At 38.0% G+C, this 18,155-nt stretch overlaps 1 protein-coding gene across 2 annotated transcripts in view; it reads right to left on the reverse strand.

Moving 5' to 3' along the window:
- LOC149776322 (SWI/SNF-related matrix-associated actin-dependent regulator of chromatin subfamily D member 1-like) overlaps positions 1-18,155 on the reverse strand; it is a 135,194-nt gene that overhangs the window by 77,736 nt on the left and 39,303 nt on the right. Inside the window, exons 2-3 of one of the 2 annotated variants that reach the window (XM_089942816.1) lie at positions 9,389-9,512; positions 6,272-6,298 (exon numbers count right to left, since the gene is read on the reverse strand). In XM_089942816.1, coding sequence (XP_089798942.1) covers positions 6,272-6,298; positions 9,389-9,512 — 151 coding nt within the window. The remainder of the gene's footprint in view (positions 1-6,271; positions 6,299-9,388; positions 9,513-18,155) is intronic. The other variant, XM_089942817.1, reaches the window with a different exon arrangement.

Raw genomic sequence — 18,155 nt, forward strand, 5'->3', positions numbered from 1 at the left:
AAACTTACTGTACAGATACCATTATTATTATTGGTCTTAATATGAATGTGCCCTCTGACCTTAATCAAAGAATCTATATGTTTCTTTATTAACACAAGTGGAAACAATCCACATAAAACTGCCACAGTGTACAATGTGGGATCTTAGTCTACATCATTGGAAATTGTGTGCTTTACTAACAGGAAATAAGGTACCGTTTTACTCTGATATAATTAGTAGCAATGGCTCCAAAAAATCTGAATATTAGTCCTGGATATGACAGTCTGGGGTCACATGACTCCATAACATGCAACCATAAGTTGGAGCTATGGTTTAACACTGTTAAGAATGTATCTACCTAGATCAATATGTGTGTACAACATTGTTTCCTTTTTAGTACTCAGAAGGGCAATTACGTTCATTAGCTCTTTGTAAAACTGATCCCAAAAGTTTTAACTGAATTAAATATCAGACAACCATCTTACTTTATAATTTAATCTATTGGAAACTTGTTTACGACTACAATATGATGATCAAAAGTAATCATGTAAATTTAAAATCAACAACCTGATCTAAAATAGATGAAGCGCTAAAACTTTAATGAAATGGGATAACGACACCTAGGTGGCTACTGGGTACAGAAACTTTCCCTATTTTTGAAATAATCGAGCTAAAAGGTGCACTGACTGGGTCCGAAATGAATTACATTGTTCTGTCACACTGTTAGGGACTGTCAGAGTCTCTCTCTTATGACAAGGTGTTGTTTTGATGCATATGTAATATGATTCAATTTTTTCTGTTATGTTTAAAAAGTTGTACCATCATTTAATGATACCGTAAACAGTGTCAATGATGTTTTACACTACTATAGTTTCTAATCTGATGAAACTTATTAATAAATCTTCTTATCAATATCTTTATGGCTTCTGTTCTGAAATTCTTCCAGGAAACAGAGGAGAAAAAGTCCAGGGAATGGATTTTAACTGGATTCTAAATTTTAAAGGCAGCTGTTCCAATAATTGCTGAAAGTGTTACCTTCAAATGTAATTATAGTATAAAGACTGGACAGTTTCCTAAATTATGGAATCTAGCAAAAAATAAATTAAATAAAACAGTAATAATAATTTAAAGAGGGTGACACAATTAGTTGCATGGAGTTCTTCGTGGCTCTCTATTATATGCATATTTACATACATAGTACATAGCTGCATACACAATAAAGAAAGGCACATTTGAAATAAAAAGAAGCACAAATGCTGTTTAAATAAACACATAACACACCTCAATCAAAACACAAGTTCATATCAAAAGCCCCACAAAAAACATTAATAATAAGCTATATTTATATACTGACATAATGAACAAATAATTTTACAAGAACATGCTCCAAAGAAGTTCACTGTCCAGTTTAGTGACACAACAAAGTGAAAGGTCTGGGAATGTATGCTGTAGGTTGTAATATTTTTATAGAATCACACTGATTCCACTTTTCATCCAGTAAATTAAGATTAATATTAGATGTATTGATACTTGCACTTCCTCTCATTTCTTTTCGGGTTCCAAGTCTGTGGCACTGAATATTGAAAACTTTTCTTACTGAGTTACTTTTGGGGTTTGGAATTGAAAGATGGTTGGCTGAACCTGATCTTCAATTGAAGAGTGAACCTCATTATTCAAAATCTGAATTATGAAAAATTTCAACAACTGCAGAGCAATTTCCATCCTTCTTTCCATGAGAAATTCAACATAAAAAACAACCATGATTCTGTATTTTCATTTCTGAGAGAAAAAACTTCCTGATCAAAACCAATCAAGTTTCAAACAAAACCATTCTTGTGAAACAGATTGTGTCAGTGGTGGACATGTGATTAAAGATCTTACACAATGAAAAATTTGGTTGCAACAGTAAAAGTTTACTGGTCTATTAGACCATCACATTCTTCTCATGAGACCGAAAACCATCACTATTACAGCAAAAACACTGTTTACTTGGCTTGACTCATATATTTGAGCAACAGGTCTCAAAAGGTATCACTCAATAGTCTTATGTCATGCGTTTAGGCTCAAATAAACAGTAATACAAGAAAGATCGAAATCAACAAGCTTTGAAAAAAAATACAATAATTTATTTCCCTGGAAAAATTTTAAAAATTAAAAAAAAAAAAATGAACTTATGGTTTTACAGAATCAAATCCAAAAATAATCCAAGAATAATCCCCAAATAAAATTTCTGGAGTCCTATTAACAAAATGTTCAACTTATTTCAAGTTTGAATTCCAACGAAGAATCCAAGATGGAAGACGATGACATATGGTGAAATCTGTAGTGTTGACTTCTACAGTTGCTAGAAGAAACAAGAATTACCACTCTGGTTTCGGATAGCATAATAAATTTTCATTTAAAAAATGTCCTTGTTCCACAATTTTACATGAGCACATGTATTTTCCAGAAAAATAACAGAATTAATCCTTTTGAATCCAAGTAATTTGAAATAATTCCAATCCAATTAATTTGAAATAACTCCAAACAGCACAACATATAACTTCAGTGTAACAGCCCAGCTTCTACTGAGAATAAGTCTCCAAAACAAAGGTTATATGATCTTCTAAAACGTAAAAAAAGGGGTCATGTGATCATGTTCCGGAAGCTCATAGAAATAAGTACTTGTTAAAGATCACATCTACCCAGTTTGGCCCAGATGAAAACCAATCATTTTATTCTAAGAAATAAAAAATAATTTCTTTTTTTACATCTTAAACACAAAGTCCCATCATGACCTCAACAACAACAATCATTTTAAAATAAAAAAAGAACTTGTTTACATAGTTGCTACAAATTTTGAAACAAGGTCAGGATTTAGATCAGCACCTGGTGTTTATAAACTAAGTCATGGTCAAATTATTTTCTGAAAAAAGTATCATCTCTAGTGAATAAATTTATATTACAATATCATGTACATGTAATGAAAAATAATATTTTTTATAAAACTGACAAACAATTCAACTGAAATAAATATATATTAAATCAGATACAGCTAAATCAAATATACATAACAATAGTTATTTTTCTGAAGAAAAACCTACAAGTTATGGAGTGCCACAAGGATAAGCCTTAGGTCCACTTCTATTTCTATTTTTTTTTTTATCAATGACTTACCTTTAACAATTGAAAATGGTATACAAAGAATAGACCTTTGGGTAGATGATACAACTTTATCAGATGCAAATGAATCTCAAAGTGTATACTCCAAATCCTCAAAACATATTTCTGTCATGGTGTGATGACACTGGAATGCTACTGAATATGGACCAACCAAGTTTTGTGAATCACTAGCAAATGGATGCAATGAAGATTACGACATAACTATCTCAATCTTTAGTATATAATACCATCATACAAATGGTGAATAATGATAATCTATTTGGTGTATATGTGGATAACAGCTTACTCTGGAATGATCATATCAATCCACACAAAAAATTAACTCACACTTTGACTACTTGACAAATCAGAAATAACATTCATTTAAAATACCACATTATGTTTGATAAAGAGTTTGTTATGCCACCAATAACATTTTTATGGGCCAATTCTACTTGTACAAACATAAAAACTTAAAATTACAAACAAAGCTTTTAAAATCATACTTGATACTCCATGCAACACTCCTGCGCAATAAAACCGCCGATACATGAGAATACATTTCACAGAAAAAGAAAAATGATGCATGAATTATGTAACAAATCAACTTCAGAGTATCTTTATTACTCTTTATCCATTCTATAGAATGCTATTCCAAAGGAAATTAAAACGTTCAAACTGCACAATTCTTTCATGAATGGATAATTGCTTGGATAAAAATATAAACAGTTTAATATTCAGTGTCCACCATTTCTGCAGATATTTCCATGTTAAAATCTACATGAACCATCACCATTTCCTGCAGATATTTCCATGTTAAGATCTAAATGAACCATCACACATTTATCTTTCTATATTGTTATATTATTTGTATATTGTTATATTATCAGTTCAAATGTGTTGACATGGTTGAAAAGATGTGTTGTATATGCAGTTTTTATGTTTGTGCTTTGTTTAGCCACTAAAATGGCATTTGTATGTATTGATAATTTTAATAAATGTTGCACATAATAGATAGCCTCAATGCTGATTAGCTCTATAATTAACTGAGCCACTTGCTTAAATAATAATAATAATCATAATAATAATAGTATTATTGTTATTATTATTATTATTATTATCATTATTGTTATTATCACAAAATTTATAAATAAAACAATTCATCACTGCCATCCTCAGCAACAAAAATGATATCTAGCATAACACACAAGCTGCTTGCAAAAGTCGAGAGAAGATGTGGACTGAACAATGCAAGCCTGTAAAAAAACATATATTTCCTGGCTACTCCCCATCAATAACTTTACTCAACAATGTTTTAATTAAGATGTTTCTCTAGACATAGATATGCCTCTTGACTGTTAGGAATATCTTACACGAGATCTGAAGTCAAGTAAAGTTTAATGACGGAGGGGCATGGCCCGTATTCTTGAAACATTTTGAGCAACAAAACTAAGGTCAAGTTCAAACTAGGCAAATTTTGACCTTTTGTAGCTTTGAATACTGTAGGGAAAATGAAATTAAAGTCATGGAATTTACAGGATTTTTCTAACTTTGATTCTTCTACCAACATTGACCAGTTTTAATGAGATGGAAGAAGTGTTCAAAACTCAGCTAAAAATGCTACAGGAGAGAAAGGCTTAAAGCAATGTAAATTGAAGCCCTTCATGTGTGCTTTAGATCCTACCAAAGATGTAATAAAATAAGAGAAAATAAAGATTTTAAGTCTTAACAACGTTCTTTACTTGCAACTGATCTTTAGACTGGGCAGTTTTACATAATTTTAATGACTTGTCAATTATCCATGCTTCAATGAATACTGGAGCAAACTGGTTTTTAGCATCAACTCATGATCATTTAACTTTCACTTCACACACAATTTAAGATGGCTCAATGGTCCAAAACCTGATTCATAAACAGAAAAAGTCAAGAATAAAATAAAGGTTTCATTTCATAAATATGGTTAGGCTTTTGTTGCATAAATGCTACATTCCAATACAGTGTTTAAAAGTAAAAAATGGTGAAGGTCTGTAATGATTCTGTGGATTTCCTCACATAAAATTTACTCCAGCTATCTTCTTGAAACTTACTGTGAAAATTACTCAAGTGGCAGATTTTCCATAACTGCTGACTGCATTACCACCCCTGACTTGTTTGCATCTATGTACTGTGACATCATTCTAGAACAAGCCAGCCAGTTCAAAATGTAGAAATGTATCGACTGTATGGTCATATTATCAAGTAAAATTATGGACTTTGTGCAGTACATGTCCACAAATTGTCCTTTAAAAAAAAAAACAGAAAAGGGGTCATATTGTTTCAAATTGAGAAGTATAATGAAAAGCTTTCTGAGTAGGTCCAATCTGATATACTTATTTTCTCAACATGGCTTACATAACATGAAAGAAATTATGCCATACTTATGCATTAGAATGCATAATATTTCTTTAATTCTTGTCAATAACTGTCAACATTTGTTTTCTTTTCTTTTATTGACTACAAGTGCAGCAATAGTCATTGCAATTTCTTAACTTTCAAAGATTCACGATTCATAATTTGTCATAAATATTCTGCAATGTCATCACTATGTTAGCAAGTTCTAATAATGTCACTTCTACATGCACATCGGGGCAGGTAATGCCATTGCAAACTTGACCAAGAGTCACACTAGTACATGCAATCATTTGCAAAAGATGCTTTAGTAATTTAAAGTAACAATGAAGAAGTGGTTTTCTGGTATAGAAGAATCAAAAGTCAGTTTAAACAGAACTGTCCATAGCTGAGCTTTCAACACAGGAATCAGCCAAAAGGACTGATGTTATAGGCAATCAATAATTTTGAAAACCGATTCCATGTATCAAGCCAATTTAGAGGTTGAAGGCTTGAGCAAGTGCTACACATTCAAAATATTTTGAGAATACTGGGTCAAGAGATCATGAAATTTTTTAACCTGAGAGTCTGAGATTTTCTACTCATTTCATCACAAACAGATTTTGCCTTCGCAACAATTTGTTTTGGGCAAATGAGTAAAACTTCAGAAATCAAGTCAGAAAGTTTCATGAGTCTCAGTACTGATGCACTAAATTTTCTGGGCAGTAGCTAAATTAATTATTCAAGCGAACATACGTTCAAGCGAGGATCAGACCAAACTTACTTGTATTTTCCTTGGGTTTGGCTGTGCCTGTCAAGACACATAAAAAGCTTGTAGATACTTACCAGAACTGGTCAATATAGCAGAATCATGTGCTTTCAATGTGACAGTTTTTGTGAGAGAAAATTGTATTCAAACAAAAACAATTCTGATCATGAATTGGTCACAAGCTATAAATTCACGTTTGCAATATCAACTTCATAGAAGTTAGGCAAAAAAAATTGCAAACATTCAAAAATTTACTTTATTATACAGTATTGGAAAGTTACATAGACCATACAAGAATCTGAATATTTGTTTTGATTAAAAACCAATTAATGATGTTAGTGGTGCATGTTCATATGTTTCTAACAAAACACTGATACTGGATGAAAATGTTATTGTCTCATATGCAGTGTATTCATTAATTTTACAAGAACATTTATTGATTTTACTGAATCTAAGAAGGTGCTAGCAGCAAAATTGCCTGGGTAAATCCACAGACCCCTACACCTGGTGACACCAATGCATAAGCATGTAACAATAAATTGTTATATATATATATATATATATATATATATATATATATATATATATATATATATATATATATATATATATATCAATGTGTCTGTGTGTGTGCATATACAGTGAAACATCTTGTTATGTATATCTATAATGTGTTCTTAACTTTTGTCCAAGATTGTGGATTGTACTTTAAGATAATGGTCATTGTAAATTATGTTTACTCAGCTTACTTTTATCCATGATTGTTTGTTATAAATAATAATATAGTGACATAGTTTTTTGATCTTAGAATACTCAAGAAACAGACTTGTTTATTACTTTATCTGAATTTTCCATCAGAATGACAAATGAAAATGTATATAAATAGGGGTTTGATAAGCAAGTAATTCTTCTTATATCCGTCTGTCTGTGGGAATCATAATCAGAATTGCAGCTGTATTCAGATGTAATTCATCAGTAATTTATTTAAAATTAGTCAATGTCTGCAGTGTGGCAGTTTACAGTGGTGCATCATGATGCAAGACATGTAGCATCATGTCCCACCCAGTCACATTATCCTGACACCAGGCCGACCAGTCCTAACACTAACCTCTTACAGCTGAATGCCAAGAAAGGCAGCTGTTAGTACTATTTTTGTAAGTCTTTGGTATGACTCGGCCGAGGATCAAAACCATGACCTCCTGCATCTGAGGTGGACACTCTAACCACTAAGCCACTGGAGAGGTTACTAAGAAATGTAATTTAACTACTAAATTCTTGATACTAGATCATTTAGATTAGCAAATAATAAAGTAGGCTTATCAGTGTGAAAATGTCCCAGGAGCAGTGGAGGATAAAACAATACACACTGAAATGTATACTGACAATGATCAGGACCAACAACAGGCTAATCTTAAGTCTTTGCTAAATAAATAACAAAGTCAGGTTTAAAGATAAATTCGTAATAGCTTCTACATGAGCACATTTGTGAAAGATTATATTTATCAGCTTTTGATTTAATTGTGATTCATGTTAATTGTTTGCACTTATTAAAAAGGCATTATGTTTCACAGTTGCAAAACCCTATGTAATCCAAAAACATCTGCAGGAAAAAACATACTTTCGTGACAAGGGATTTTAAGTTTTGATGGGTTTCACTGTATATATTCCATGTGTGTTTAGAGAGAGTGACAGACAACTGTGGAGATTTTTTAAGTTACAGGAGACAGTATTATTATTATTATCAGAGAAAAGACTGTGTAACTGTATAACGTGCAACTTTTCCAATCTGTAATAGTTTTTCAACACCTACATGTACATTTTGCTCCGGAATAATCTAACTGAACAGCTGCATAATTCTCAAACTTCAACCGTTGCTAATTATATAATACCATAATGCACTTTATGCCAAATAAAAACCAACTGCCTTGAGGAAAAACTCGGAATATGAAACAGAATATATGAATCAGTTAAAAACATCTAAGAAAAATCACATCCAAGAATCTTTTGAAAGTCAGCCAGAAGACTGGTTTACATGCTTTATTCCAGGACATATTTTTCAAGCTGGGTATAAACCAGTCCGCTCAACTGAAGATAGTTCAAAGAAGATCAGCAAGAAATAACAATGGTGGTCACTTAGAAAATGTTCTCAAGACAACGATTGCAATTCATATCCAGATACAAGTAGGTGCCATCTGGGCAGTTGCTGGTTATCAAAGCTGGTCACATTTTTTTAAACCTCTGACCCACCTATGCAAATGAGTGGTGGGAACAGTGAAATTTCCAGCATGGAATTTGTAATAAAAGGGAATATTGACTGTTGTAATCAAGTCTGGAAGAGGCACAAAAAAACCCACTGCATACCAGAAAGAATGATAAGAATGTACCAGAAAACATTTTAGGAACCCTTTAGAAAGTTAAAATTATAACGAGCTATAAATGATGATCCCCTCATTTCCCGCATAAAGCTGTTCCAGGTCATACTTGTGTACATTTTTAGCACAACAATGGTTCCCTAAAACGGGAATTAAGTCTGACAAGAAGGTTAAGGACTGGTTTACTGCACACTCATTAGAAAAACTTTAATATATGCCCTACAAATATTATTGATTCTGCTGCTGGCAAAAATGTTACTGCTATCCAATGTTCCCCCTAAGCTGCGTGCGCAGCTTGTTTGATTTCTTAGTGCAGCTAAATGTATTCTGCACGCAGAGATAATTCTTTCGATTTCTCGTGAGCACACTTTCTTCTAATTGATTTCAGTTGTTCGTTGTTCAAAATATTTTCAGTCTTGACATGGTTGAGATTAAAATTCCAGATGTTTGATTTAATGGCATTAAATCTATAATGATTGTGACCCCCCACCCACTCTGACGCACCCTGCCTGAGGATACAATTTCCGTTAAAAAAAATTTGCTCAGTAGGTTTTGCAGTCTGCTCAGTGGCATTTGCTCGGCACTCACTAGTGTACATGCCTTAGAGGGAACGTTGCTGCTATCTCTCACTTTTCTATCAATGTGGGCATGAAAACAAATATCTCCTTTGCTTACTTTAAAGCCAAGACTAGAGATGTGCATCTGAACACCAGTGCCATTTTAACAAACACTTATGTCTAACAAAACCACAAGGACTTACTTGCATATGGATGAGGGGGCATTCCACCATGGGGTGGACCTCCGGGCATACCCATTCGAGGTGGTGGTCCACCAGGTGGCATGCTGGGGCCAGGCCCTTGGGAGTAGCCAGGACGAGGTGGACCCTGAATGAAAGAAATCAATAATGTAATTAATGATTACATAGGCTGCCTCTGTCAAGCTACTGCTAATCTCCAGTACAAACTAATTATCTAGCAGAAAATAACTAAAATGATCTTGGCCAGCATTGTAAGGCCAAATGTATAAAAGACATAAATAGCAATCAAAAGCATTATTTTCAATGATATCTAAGTAAAAGCAATATAATGAGTTAAGAAAAACCATAGAAAAGATATTTTTTCAAATCAGTATTATTCAAATCAGATTCATTATTGTCCACTCTAAGAAGTCAGTTTCTAAGGGGTCAGTATTTCCCTTTACCCGTATTGATGCTTCAGGGACCCACATTTTTATTTTACCCCAGGTTTTGATACAAAAGTTCATTCTTTTATTCAGTCTGACCCGCAGTTCTGACACCAAAGGGAATTTTGACTCCCAATCTTGCATCCCTAGGGAATACACTGTGGGTGGAAGACAGTTCAAAGCAAAGTATCATTCAACTGATCGGCTGTTATGGCATCCTACTGTTGTCTCTATTCAAATGGTTGTTTCTATTCTTTCTGATTTTTTTCTACAGATTTACCTGGATTCAAAAGAAAGCTGCATTAAAGCCTAAAGAGAAAATAAAATGTTCACGGAGTCACATGGTTTTTGTGGCTTATGCTGTGTAAATATTGGCTGCTGAGATTTATCCATCGTTAGACCTGTCCTTATTTTGTATTTATAGTAACTGTACATGAAACAGTTCAAAAGAACAGAAGTTTTCCTTGAGTGTGAAACCACATGTCACAGATTCATTATATCTTGATAGACACATATGTAGAGCACAGTCTATATTTAAAAAATAATGGCACCATGTATGAAGAGAAATGGGTTTTATTGATGTGATTCATGGGTGTTATATGACTGAAAAATTTATTAATGTACGTACAAGAACTGGATAGCGCAATGAATTTTGAACTGTGGTGTACTGCATGATTTCCCAACATACCACATTATATGTACCCTGGTATACTTCAATTATATTAGGGTCCAACAAATGAATGATCTGGTTATAGGGGTCAGAGACTTGTTTTTGGTTAATTTCCTTCTGGATAATATATCTTGCTCTGATTTATAGCAAAACAACCCACCCTATTCTATGATATTATTAAGAAACAGACATCAATCAACCAAAAATTACAGCATCCACCCCCAATAAAAAAAAATGAATTTTTGCTATGTGTATATTAATTGTTGTACAAGTTGTAATCTAAAACCTGTAACTTAAGTGGGATGATTAAGCTTGCACTTTAGCTGATACTGTAAAAGAAAGTACTCACATTATAGGGTCTGTTGACAAAACATGAAGCAAAGATATTCAAGCCTACAATTTTCTAGCTATACTATGGAAACAATAGGCAGGGAATGTCAACATCTGGGCAAGATATTCATCCAAGAGTAAATATTAAACATAGGTACTGATGTTGTTGTTGTTGTTGTTGTAGGGTTTAACGCCATTTTCAGCACAAGATAGGCTATACATGGCAGCCAGTATTAATGGTGGAGGAAGAACCCGTAAAAAAACCGGAAAGAACCACCAACCCACGAGAAGCTACTGGCAAGCTTTCTCACTTAACCACATTAGCCGAATCCGAGACTCGAACCGAAGCAGACAGAGGTGAGATGGCAGTGATCCGTAAACAGTGAGCACTTTAGACCACTCGGCCACTCAGGGCCTCCATAGGTATTGAACAAATGAATAAATAGTTAGTGGACTTGAGAAATTACTTAAGTACAGGAAACATGTGATCTCCTGAAAATAATAAGATGATTTGCAGTCTTACAAAGGAAATACATAGAATTAACACAGTCATTTAATATGCTAGTATTAACAAAAAACATGAGAAGGGTTTTTGTTTTATTTTCTTAATCTGAAATTTTGGTGAAAGCTGGATTATGCCTGAACATTTACATAACAATGCATTTGATCACTGCATTGGCATGACAGATGTAATATATGTGATTATAGGATCAGAAATAGTTATTGATGGTAACTAACAACATATAAAAAAAATGAAAAAGTACCATGGTACATAACACCGGGAAAAAAATACTGCAGTAAACCGGTATACAAGTAATAATGTGCACCTTATGTGTGTGTATCTACATATGTATGTATGTATGTATGTATGTATGTATGTATGTATGTATGTATGTATAGGTAGGTAGTTAGGTAGGTATGAATGGTTGGGGGGGATGGATGGATGAATGGATGCATGTATAGTGGAATATCCATGTATGCATTCATGTATGTACAATGCATGTAACAATACAATGAAGACATTTTAACTTCTTTGAGTGTAAAAAGAAAAACAATATTTGAAAAACTGAGCATCTTTTAATTATCATCACCACCACCATTACCACCATACTTTTCATTGGTGTCATGTTTACCCCGACCCAGAGTAGCCCAGTTTGAAACATGTATAATCAAGGTAATTCTGACGGGTCATTGTTTGATGTCGAACATTGCCGAAGGCTAGCACTAATCTGTTACGTAAGATTGTTGTGGCTAGAATAGAAGAACCAGACATCGGAGTTGCAAAGTCACAGACAGCCAATTATCACCTAGGTGTCGAAATGTTTCCAAGATCAAAAGAAATTGCCTGAAGAAGTGGGAGTGTCCTAACTTCTTTCCCCTGCAAACAGACAGAAGGTTGAACTGGCCGCTAAGACGATTGGACAGGGGCACAGCGCCACCCAATCAGAATCGAGATGGGGGGGGGGGAGACCTTGATTTGGGTAGAATGATATCCCTGAGTTTTCGGGCAAAAGTTAGTTCGCTGAGAGAAATTACCCAGAGAAGAGGTTAGCGTAACTCCGAATAGCCATTCGTTATTGGCGGGAAAATCTTAGAGCGGGAAGGTCTAAGTACAGAAAGCTTCAAAAGGAAGCTTTGAGGGACAGACCAGTTAAAGTTTGGTCCCGTTGTCTCGGATAGAGAGACGGAGGAAAGAAGGGAAGGAGAGAACTCAGGACAAGTTGAAGTCTAGGAGCGAATTGGAGGAGGAGATAGTAGAGAGGGAAACAGAGACAAAGGAGGAGTTAGAGGAACGGAAAGAAGGAAGAATCAGCGGGAATAGATGAGTAGATGCAAGGACAGAGGGAAAATCGAACTCACACTGTAAATCACGGGATGAATTAGGCTGTCACTTGGTCGAGGGAAAGACGAGTGATTGGAAGTTATCGGTTTTAAATTATCACATTTATTAAATTGTTATTGATTGAATTTCATCTTCGTGTTCTCTATAATTTAACCGTCGGCATTGCTGACTGGGGGCTCAGAGCTGTAATTCTACATCATCACTAATTTAACTTTCTAACCTAACGAGCCAGGGTGGAACTTTCAACTTAATTTAATTAAATTATATTGGGAGAACCCCACCCCAATACGACAGAACGTCACAGTGGGCGCTCCATCCGGGATTTGAATTAGACATAAATATTATTTTACGACCTAAAAGTTTATTTGTTAGGAAGTATTAGTGAACAGTGTGAGATATTTTCCATCCTGTGTATTTTGAATTTTTATGATTTTCTCATCTAGTGTTTGTTATATTTGATATTTGCATGTTTGGTAGATCTTTAATTACTTGCAGTAATTGTGAAGCAAATATTGAGCAAATATCTTACCTGAACGAAATTAGTTGTTGTCGACAGGTAAGTATTTGGCTGGGAACTTGTAATATCTGTCCATTGTTAGTAAGGTCGAGACAAGGTATCACTTCCTATTAGTATAACAATATGGCTACAGAAAGGCAAATGATCAAGGAGTACTGTGCCATGGCTTTGGAAGATCTCGGCTACGAGGGAGATCGCCTGGCAGCATTTATTGAAGAAAGAATCAAGGAATGGAAGGCAGAAAAAGCAGCGGAGAAGGAGCTGGCCAAGATAGCAGCGGACCGAGAAACCCAGAAAGAACTGGAGCTGGCCCGGATAGCCGCCGAAAGAGAAACACAGAAAGAGCTGGAGCTGGCTAAGATAGCAGCGGACCAAGAGTTGGCCAGGATATCAGCGGCCACAAAAGAACGAGAGCTTGCTCACACTCTCGAAATGGAGAAGGTCAGGTTAGCCACTAGGGACATAGATAGGGACGACGCCAGCACAAGTTCTGGAGGGACCGGACGACCTTTCATCGACCACCGAATGGTCCAGATAAGTATGCCGCGGTTCAGCGATAAGGAGGAATCTATCGACGATTTTCTTGTTCAGTTTGAGAAACTCGCTCACGCTCATAAAATTCCTGAACAACATTGGGCAATTAATGTCTCAGCTTTTTTGCAAGGTGCAGCTCGTGAAGTCTACCACGGCTTAGCTGCAGACGATGCTGACGACTATAATGTGCTCAAAAAGGCCCTTTTCTGCCATTATCGGCTGACCGCCGAAACATATCGCAAACTTTTTCGGGACTCGGCGAAAAAGGCAACGGAGACCCACTCTCAATTCCACACCCATGTTCGAGGGTTATTTGAGAAGTGGATGAAGATGGCCGAAGTCGAACGATCGTACGACGGGCTACGCGAGGTTATACTCAAGGTACATGTCCTGAGTACTTACCGTCGCGAGTTGACAGTCTTTCTAGCAGAGAGAGAGAGAGCAACGGACGCTCGAAGAGATCGCTAGCATGGCGGAGCGATACAAGCAGGCACACTCAAAAAGTGGAGGTTCCGGGGGTGCGGGCCGACCCCGACCCACTGAGTTGCGCCGTGTGGTTGAGGTAGAGCCGGCTGTCCGTAACCGTCAGGGCGACGGGAGGGTCGGAGGGGGATCTACAGGTAGGGATGCCGACCATAGACCTGGACAGGCCTCACCCACGAAAGCGGGACTTGCAGGTCGGCGAGGGCCGCCGATGTGTTACAACTGCAAGCGCCCGGGGCATATTGCCAGGGACTGTCCCAAGGGCAGGCAGACCCAGGTGAATGCCGTCGCTAGGAAGGAGCGCGAGCCGGAGGCAAGCTGTAACCCAGCCAACCTCGCGTCTGCTACTGTCAACGGAGAAGGTGCCACCATCTTGTATGACACTGGGTGTAGCGTCCCAGCCCTTGTCGACAAGAAGTACGTTAAGCCCGAGGATTACACAGGGGAGGTAATCGACGTTCAGTACGCGAACAGCGCGTGTGACTCATTGCCAGTGGCTGTCATTGACCTCGATTCACCGTACGTGAAGGGGAAAATTGAAGCTGCATGCTTGGATGGTTTGTCGCATGACGTCATACTGGGATGTCGTTGTGTGTTGCCACAACCGAACCCCGAAACCTGCACACCGATGCCGGTGAGTGCTGTGGAAACCAGGTCCAAGAGTCGACAGACAAAAGCGAAGCCAATGGAAGTTACATCGACACCAGTGAGTAACGTTCTTCCGGCCGAGCTGAGGAAGATGCAACAGGAAGACGCAACTCTGGCACAGTTGCACCAACACGCTGCAGCAGGGACGGAGAGAAAAACTCCGAATGGCGGGGTGAAGTTCGCATACAAGAAGGGGATCTTGTATCGCTACGCCAGGAATGGTAACGAACACTTTAAGCAAGTCGTCGTACCAAAAGAGAAGCGAGGGGAAGTGTTGAAACTCGCGCACGAGAGTCTCATGGGTGGACACATGAGAATTGCCAAGACGCGTGACCGTCTTGTCAAAGGATTCTACTGGCCAGGGGTCCAGGGAGACGTCAAACGGTCCTGTCTCTCCTGTGACAAGTGTCAGAGAATGGCACCGAAAACGGATCATCGACCCGTCCCCTTGGGGAGTACACCCCTTATCGATGAACCGTTTAGACGCGTCGCGATGGACTTGATCGGACCGATAAAACCCGCGTTGTCGCATGGAAATCGGTATATCTTAACGGTCGTAGATTACGCTACACGCTATCCGGAGGCCGTTGCGCTGCGTAATATTGATTTGGAAATCGTCACGGAAGCGCTGTTTGGGATTTGGTCAAGAGTTGGAGTGCCCGACGAGATCCTGACCAACCAAGGGACACAATTCATGAGTCGCGTGATGGCAGAGGTAAACCGATTGATGTCAATTAAGCACCTCACAACTACACCGTATCACCCTCAATGTAACGGACTGGTCGAACGGTTTAACGGGACCCTAAAGAACACGCTCAAGAAGCTGTGCGAAGGCCGCCCCAAGGATTGGGATCGGTATATTCCTGCCATGCTTTTCGCCTACCGGGAAGTACCTCAAGCGAGTTTTGGGTTCTCTCCCTTTGAACTCCTGTACGGGAGGACCGTACGCGGCCCAATCGCCATACTGAGACAACTGTGGAGGGACGATCACGCTGTGGAGGAGGTACGCACCACCTACCAATACGTTGCAGACTTGCGCAACAAACTGGAGGAAGTTTGTTCCCTCGCACAGGAGAACCTCAAGCGAGCGAAGGCGCGTCAGGCGAAGAATTACAACAAGCGCGCAAAACCATGCCAGTTTGAAGTAGGGGACAAAGTGTTGTTACTGCTGCCCAAAGAACACAACAAGTTGTAAGTTTCCTGGAGGGGTCCATACGTTGTCACCGAGAAGGTCGGAGGTCAAACATATTGGATACGGCTACCAACGAAGGAGAAACTGTACCATGCTAATCTCCTTAAGAGATACCGGGAAAGAGAGACCGCCAGCGATTTTGTTATCGCCACGATAGTCACCGAGGACGCCGAAGGCGATACGGAAGGTGCCAACACTGTTCCGAGCTGTCCGTTAACGAGGGCTGAGACACCCTCGGACGTGGAGTGCGACCCCATGTTGACTGCGGTACAGCGGGGAGAGATTGATACGTTGCTGGCCGGGTATTCCGATGTGCTTACAGAAATACCCGGGAGAACGTCGCTTGTCGAGTTCGGGTTAAAGCTGGTGGATAACCGGCCAGTCCAGCGGAAACCCTACTCCTTGCCCCAAGCAAAACGACAAGTCGTAAGGGAGGAGATCGAGCAGATGATTGCTCTGGGAGTGATCGAACCCACCGACTCTCCGTACAGCTCTCTGGTAGTCCTAGTGCAGAAGAAGGACGGCACCCATCGGTTTTGTGTCGACTACCGGAAGCTAAATCAGGTGACAGAATTTCAAGTCGAAATGCTACCTGACCCGGAACATATTTTTGCTTCTGTCTCGAAAGCGAAATATTTCTCCAAGCTGGATTTGTCCAAGGGCTATTGGCAAATTCCGGTAAGGGAGGAGGATAGGGCAAAGCTAGCTTTTGCTACTCCCGACGGGACCTACCAATGGTTGGTCATGCCGTTCGGGGTACAAAACGCGCCCAGCGTCTTTACTAGGATGATGCGGAAGTTGTTGGAACCCTTGCGCGATAGGGGTGTCCACAACTTCATGGATGACCTCTTGTTAGCCACAGCGACGTGGGGTGAACACCTCACTCTGTTAGCGGACGTTTTGGAGCGGCTGCGTCAGGGTTCCGGACATTGGACTATTTGGGACATACCCTGAGCCAAGGTACGCTGTCCCCAAATATTATTATTATATGGGTGCAAAGCAAATTTATTATGTTCATATTTAGTATTGTGCTAATATTTTCTATATTATTTTCCTTAAGTGACCCTCAGTCTTTGACTATCATACACTGTACACCATCCAACCACATGGACACACTGGTACATGTATTAACTTTTCACTGATCTTTGTCTGGTTCATGAGATATAAAAATGCCTCCAAGTCTTTTTATCACAGTTTGTAGAGAGATCAATTAATATGTATTATCAATGGCCTAATGTTGACCTTCAAACAAGTCAACAACAAATTTTTTTCATTTTTACCTTTGATTCAGTTTATTTCCAGGGTCTGACAGCTTGCATAATTGCTTGTGCCCATGCAAGTAAACTCACATGAATTAACCATTTATCTTTTCATGTTGTCATAATTGAAGAATTAGGCCAAATTACTTTTCAGTTAGAACAATGACATTACACAACCACGAAATAACTTGCCAAAAGTGCGAAGTGCAGTGTCTCCCTTCACTCTCATTTTTGTTTATCCAAGACCTCCAAATTTTTAATTTCAGTCCCTGTTCTGACACTAAGGTTTATTTTTTACTCAATCTGATACCAAGTTCTAAAACTAAGAGGAACCTTACACCCCTAGGGGAAGTGAAACATGGTAATGGTCTAAGCACAGCAAAAGCATGACCCTAGACTGCAAAAAATCAATTAGGTTTTCATAAGGGAAAACAATTTGCCATTTTTAAACAAAGCATGAGGTAAAACCAGCACATTAATTACAAATACACAAGACAGAAGGCCTGTATTGTGTTCATTCTATTTATGTATTATATTTCTTGACCTTCAAAGAATTGTTCTGACTTCCAAAAGCCATTTAAAATCAATATTAAATCCACCTGTGAGCCTGAGTAGGCCAAACACAGTTGGAAGCACGCCCACTAATAATATAAAGTTTCATTCCTTAACCACAATTGGCTTGAAAGTTTTAGAGCATTAAAACGGCAATGGAAAGGAAAACACTGAATTCTAAATGACAATGACCATGACAATGGGGTACCAGTGAGATATGCAACATACACTGACGATGTGCACGTATACCAAGTTTCAAAAATGTGCTAACAGACTGAGTGGGATGAAGAACAGGCAGCTATCACGTAGGCTCTTCA

This window comes from Sinohyriopsis cumingii, chromosome 18, assembly GCF_028554795.1.
Source record: "Sinohyriopsis cumingii isolate HCF-2022 chromosome 18, ASM2855479v2, whole genome shotgun sequence".
NCBI classification, from domain to species: domain Eukaryota; kingdom Metazoa; phylum Mollusca; class Bivalvia; order Unionida; family Unionidae; genus Sinohyriopsis; species Sinohyriopsis cumingii.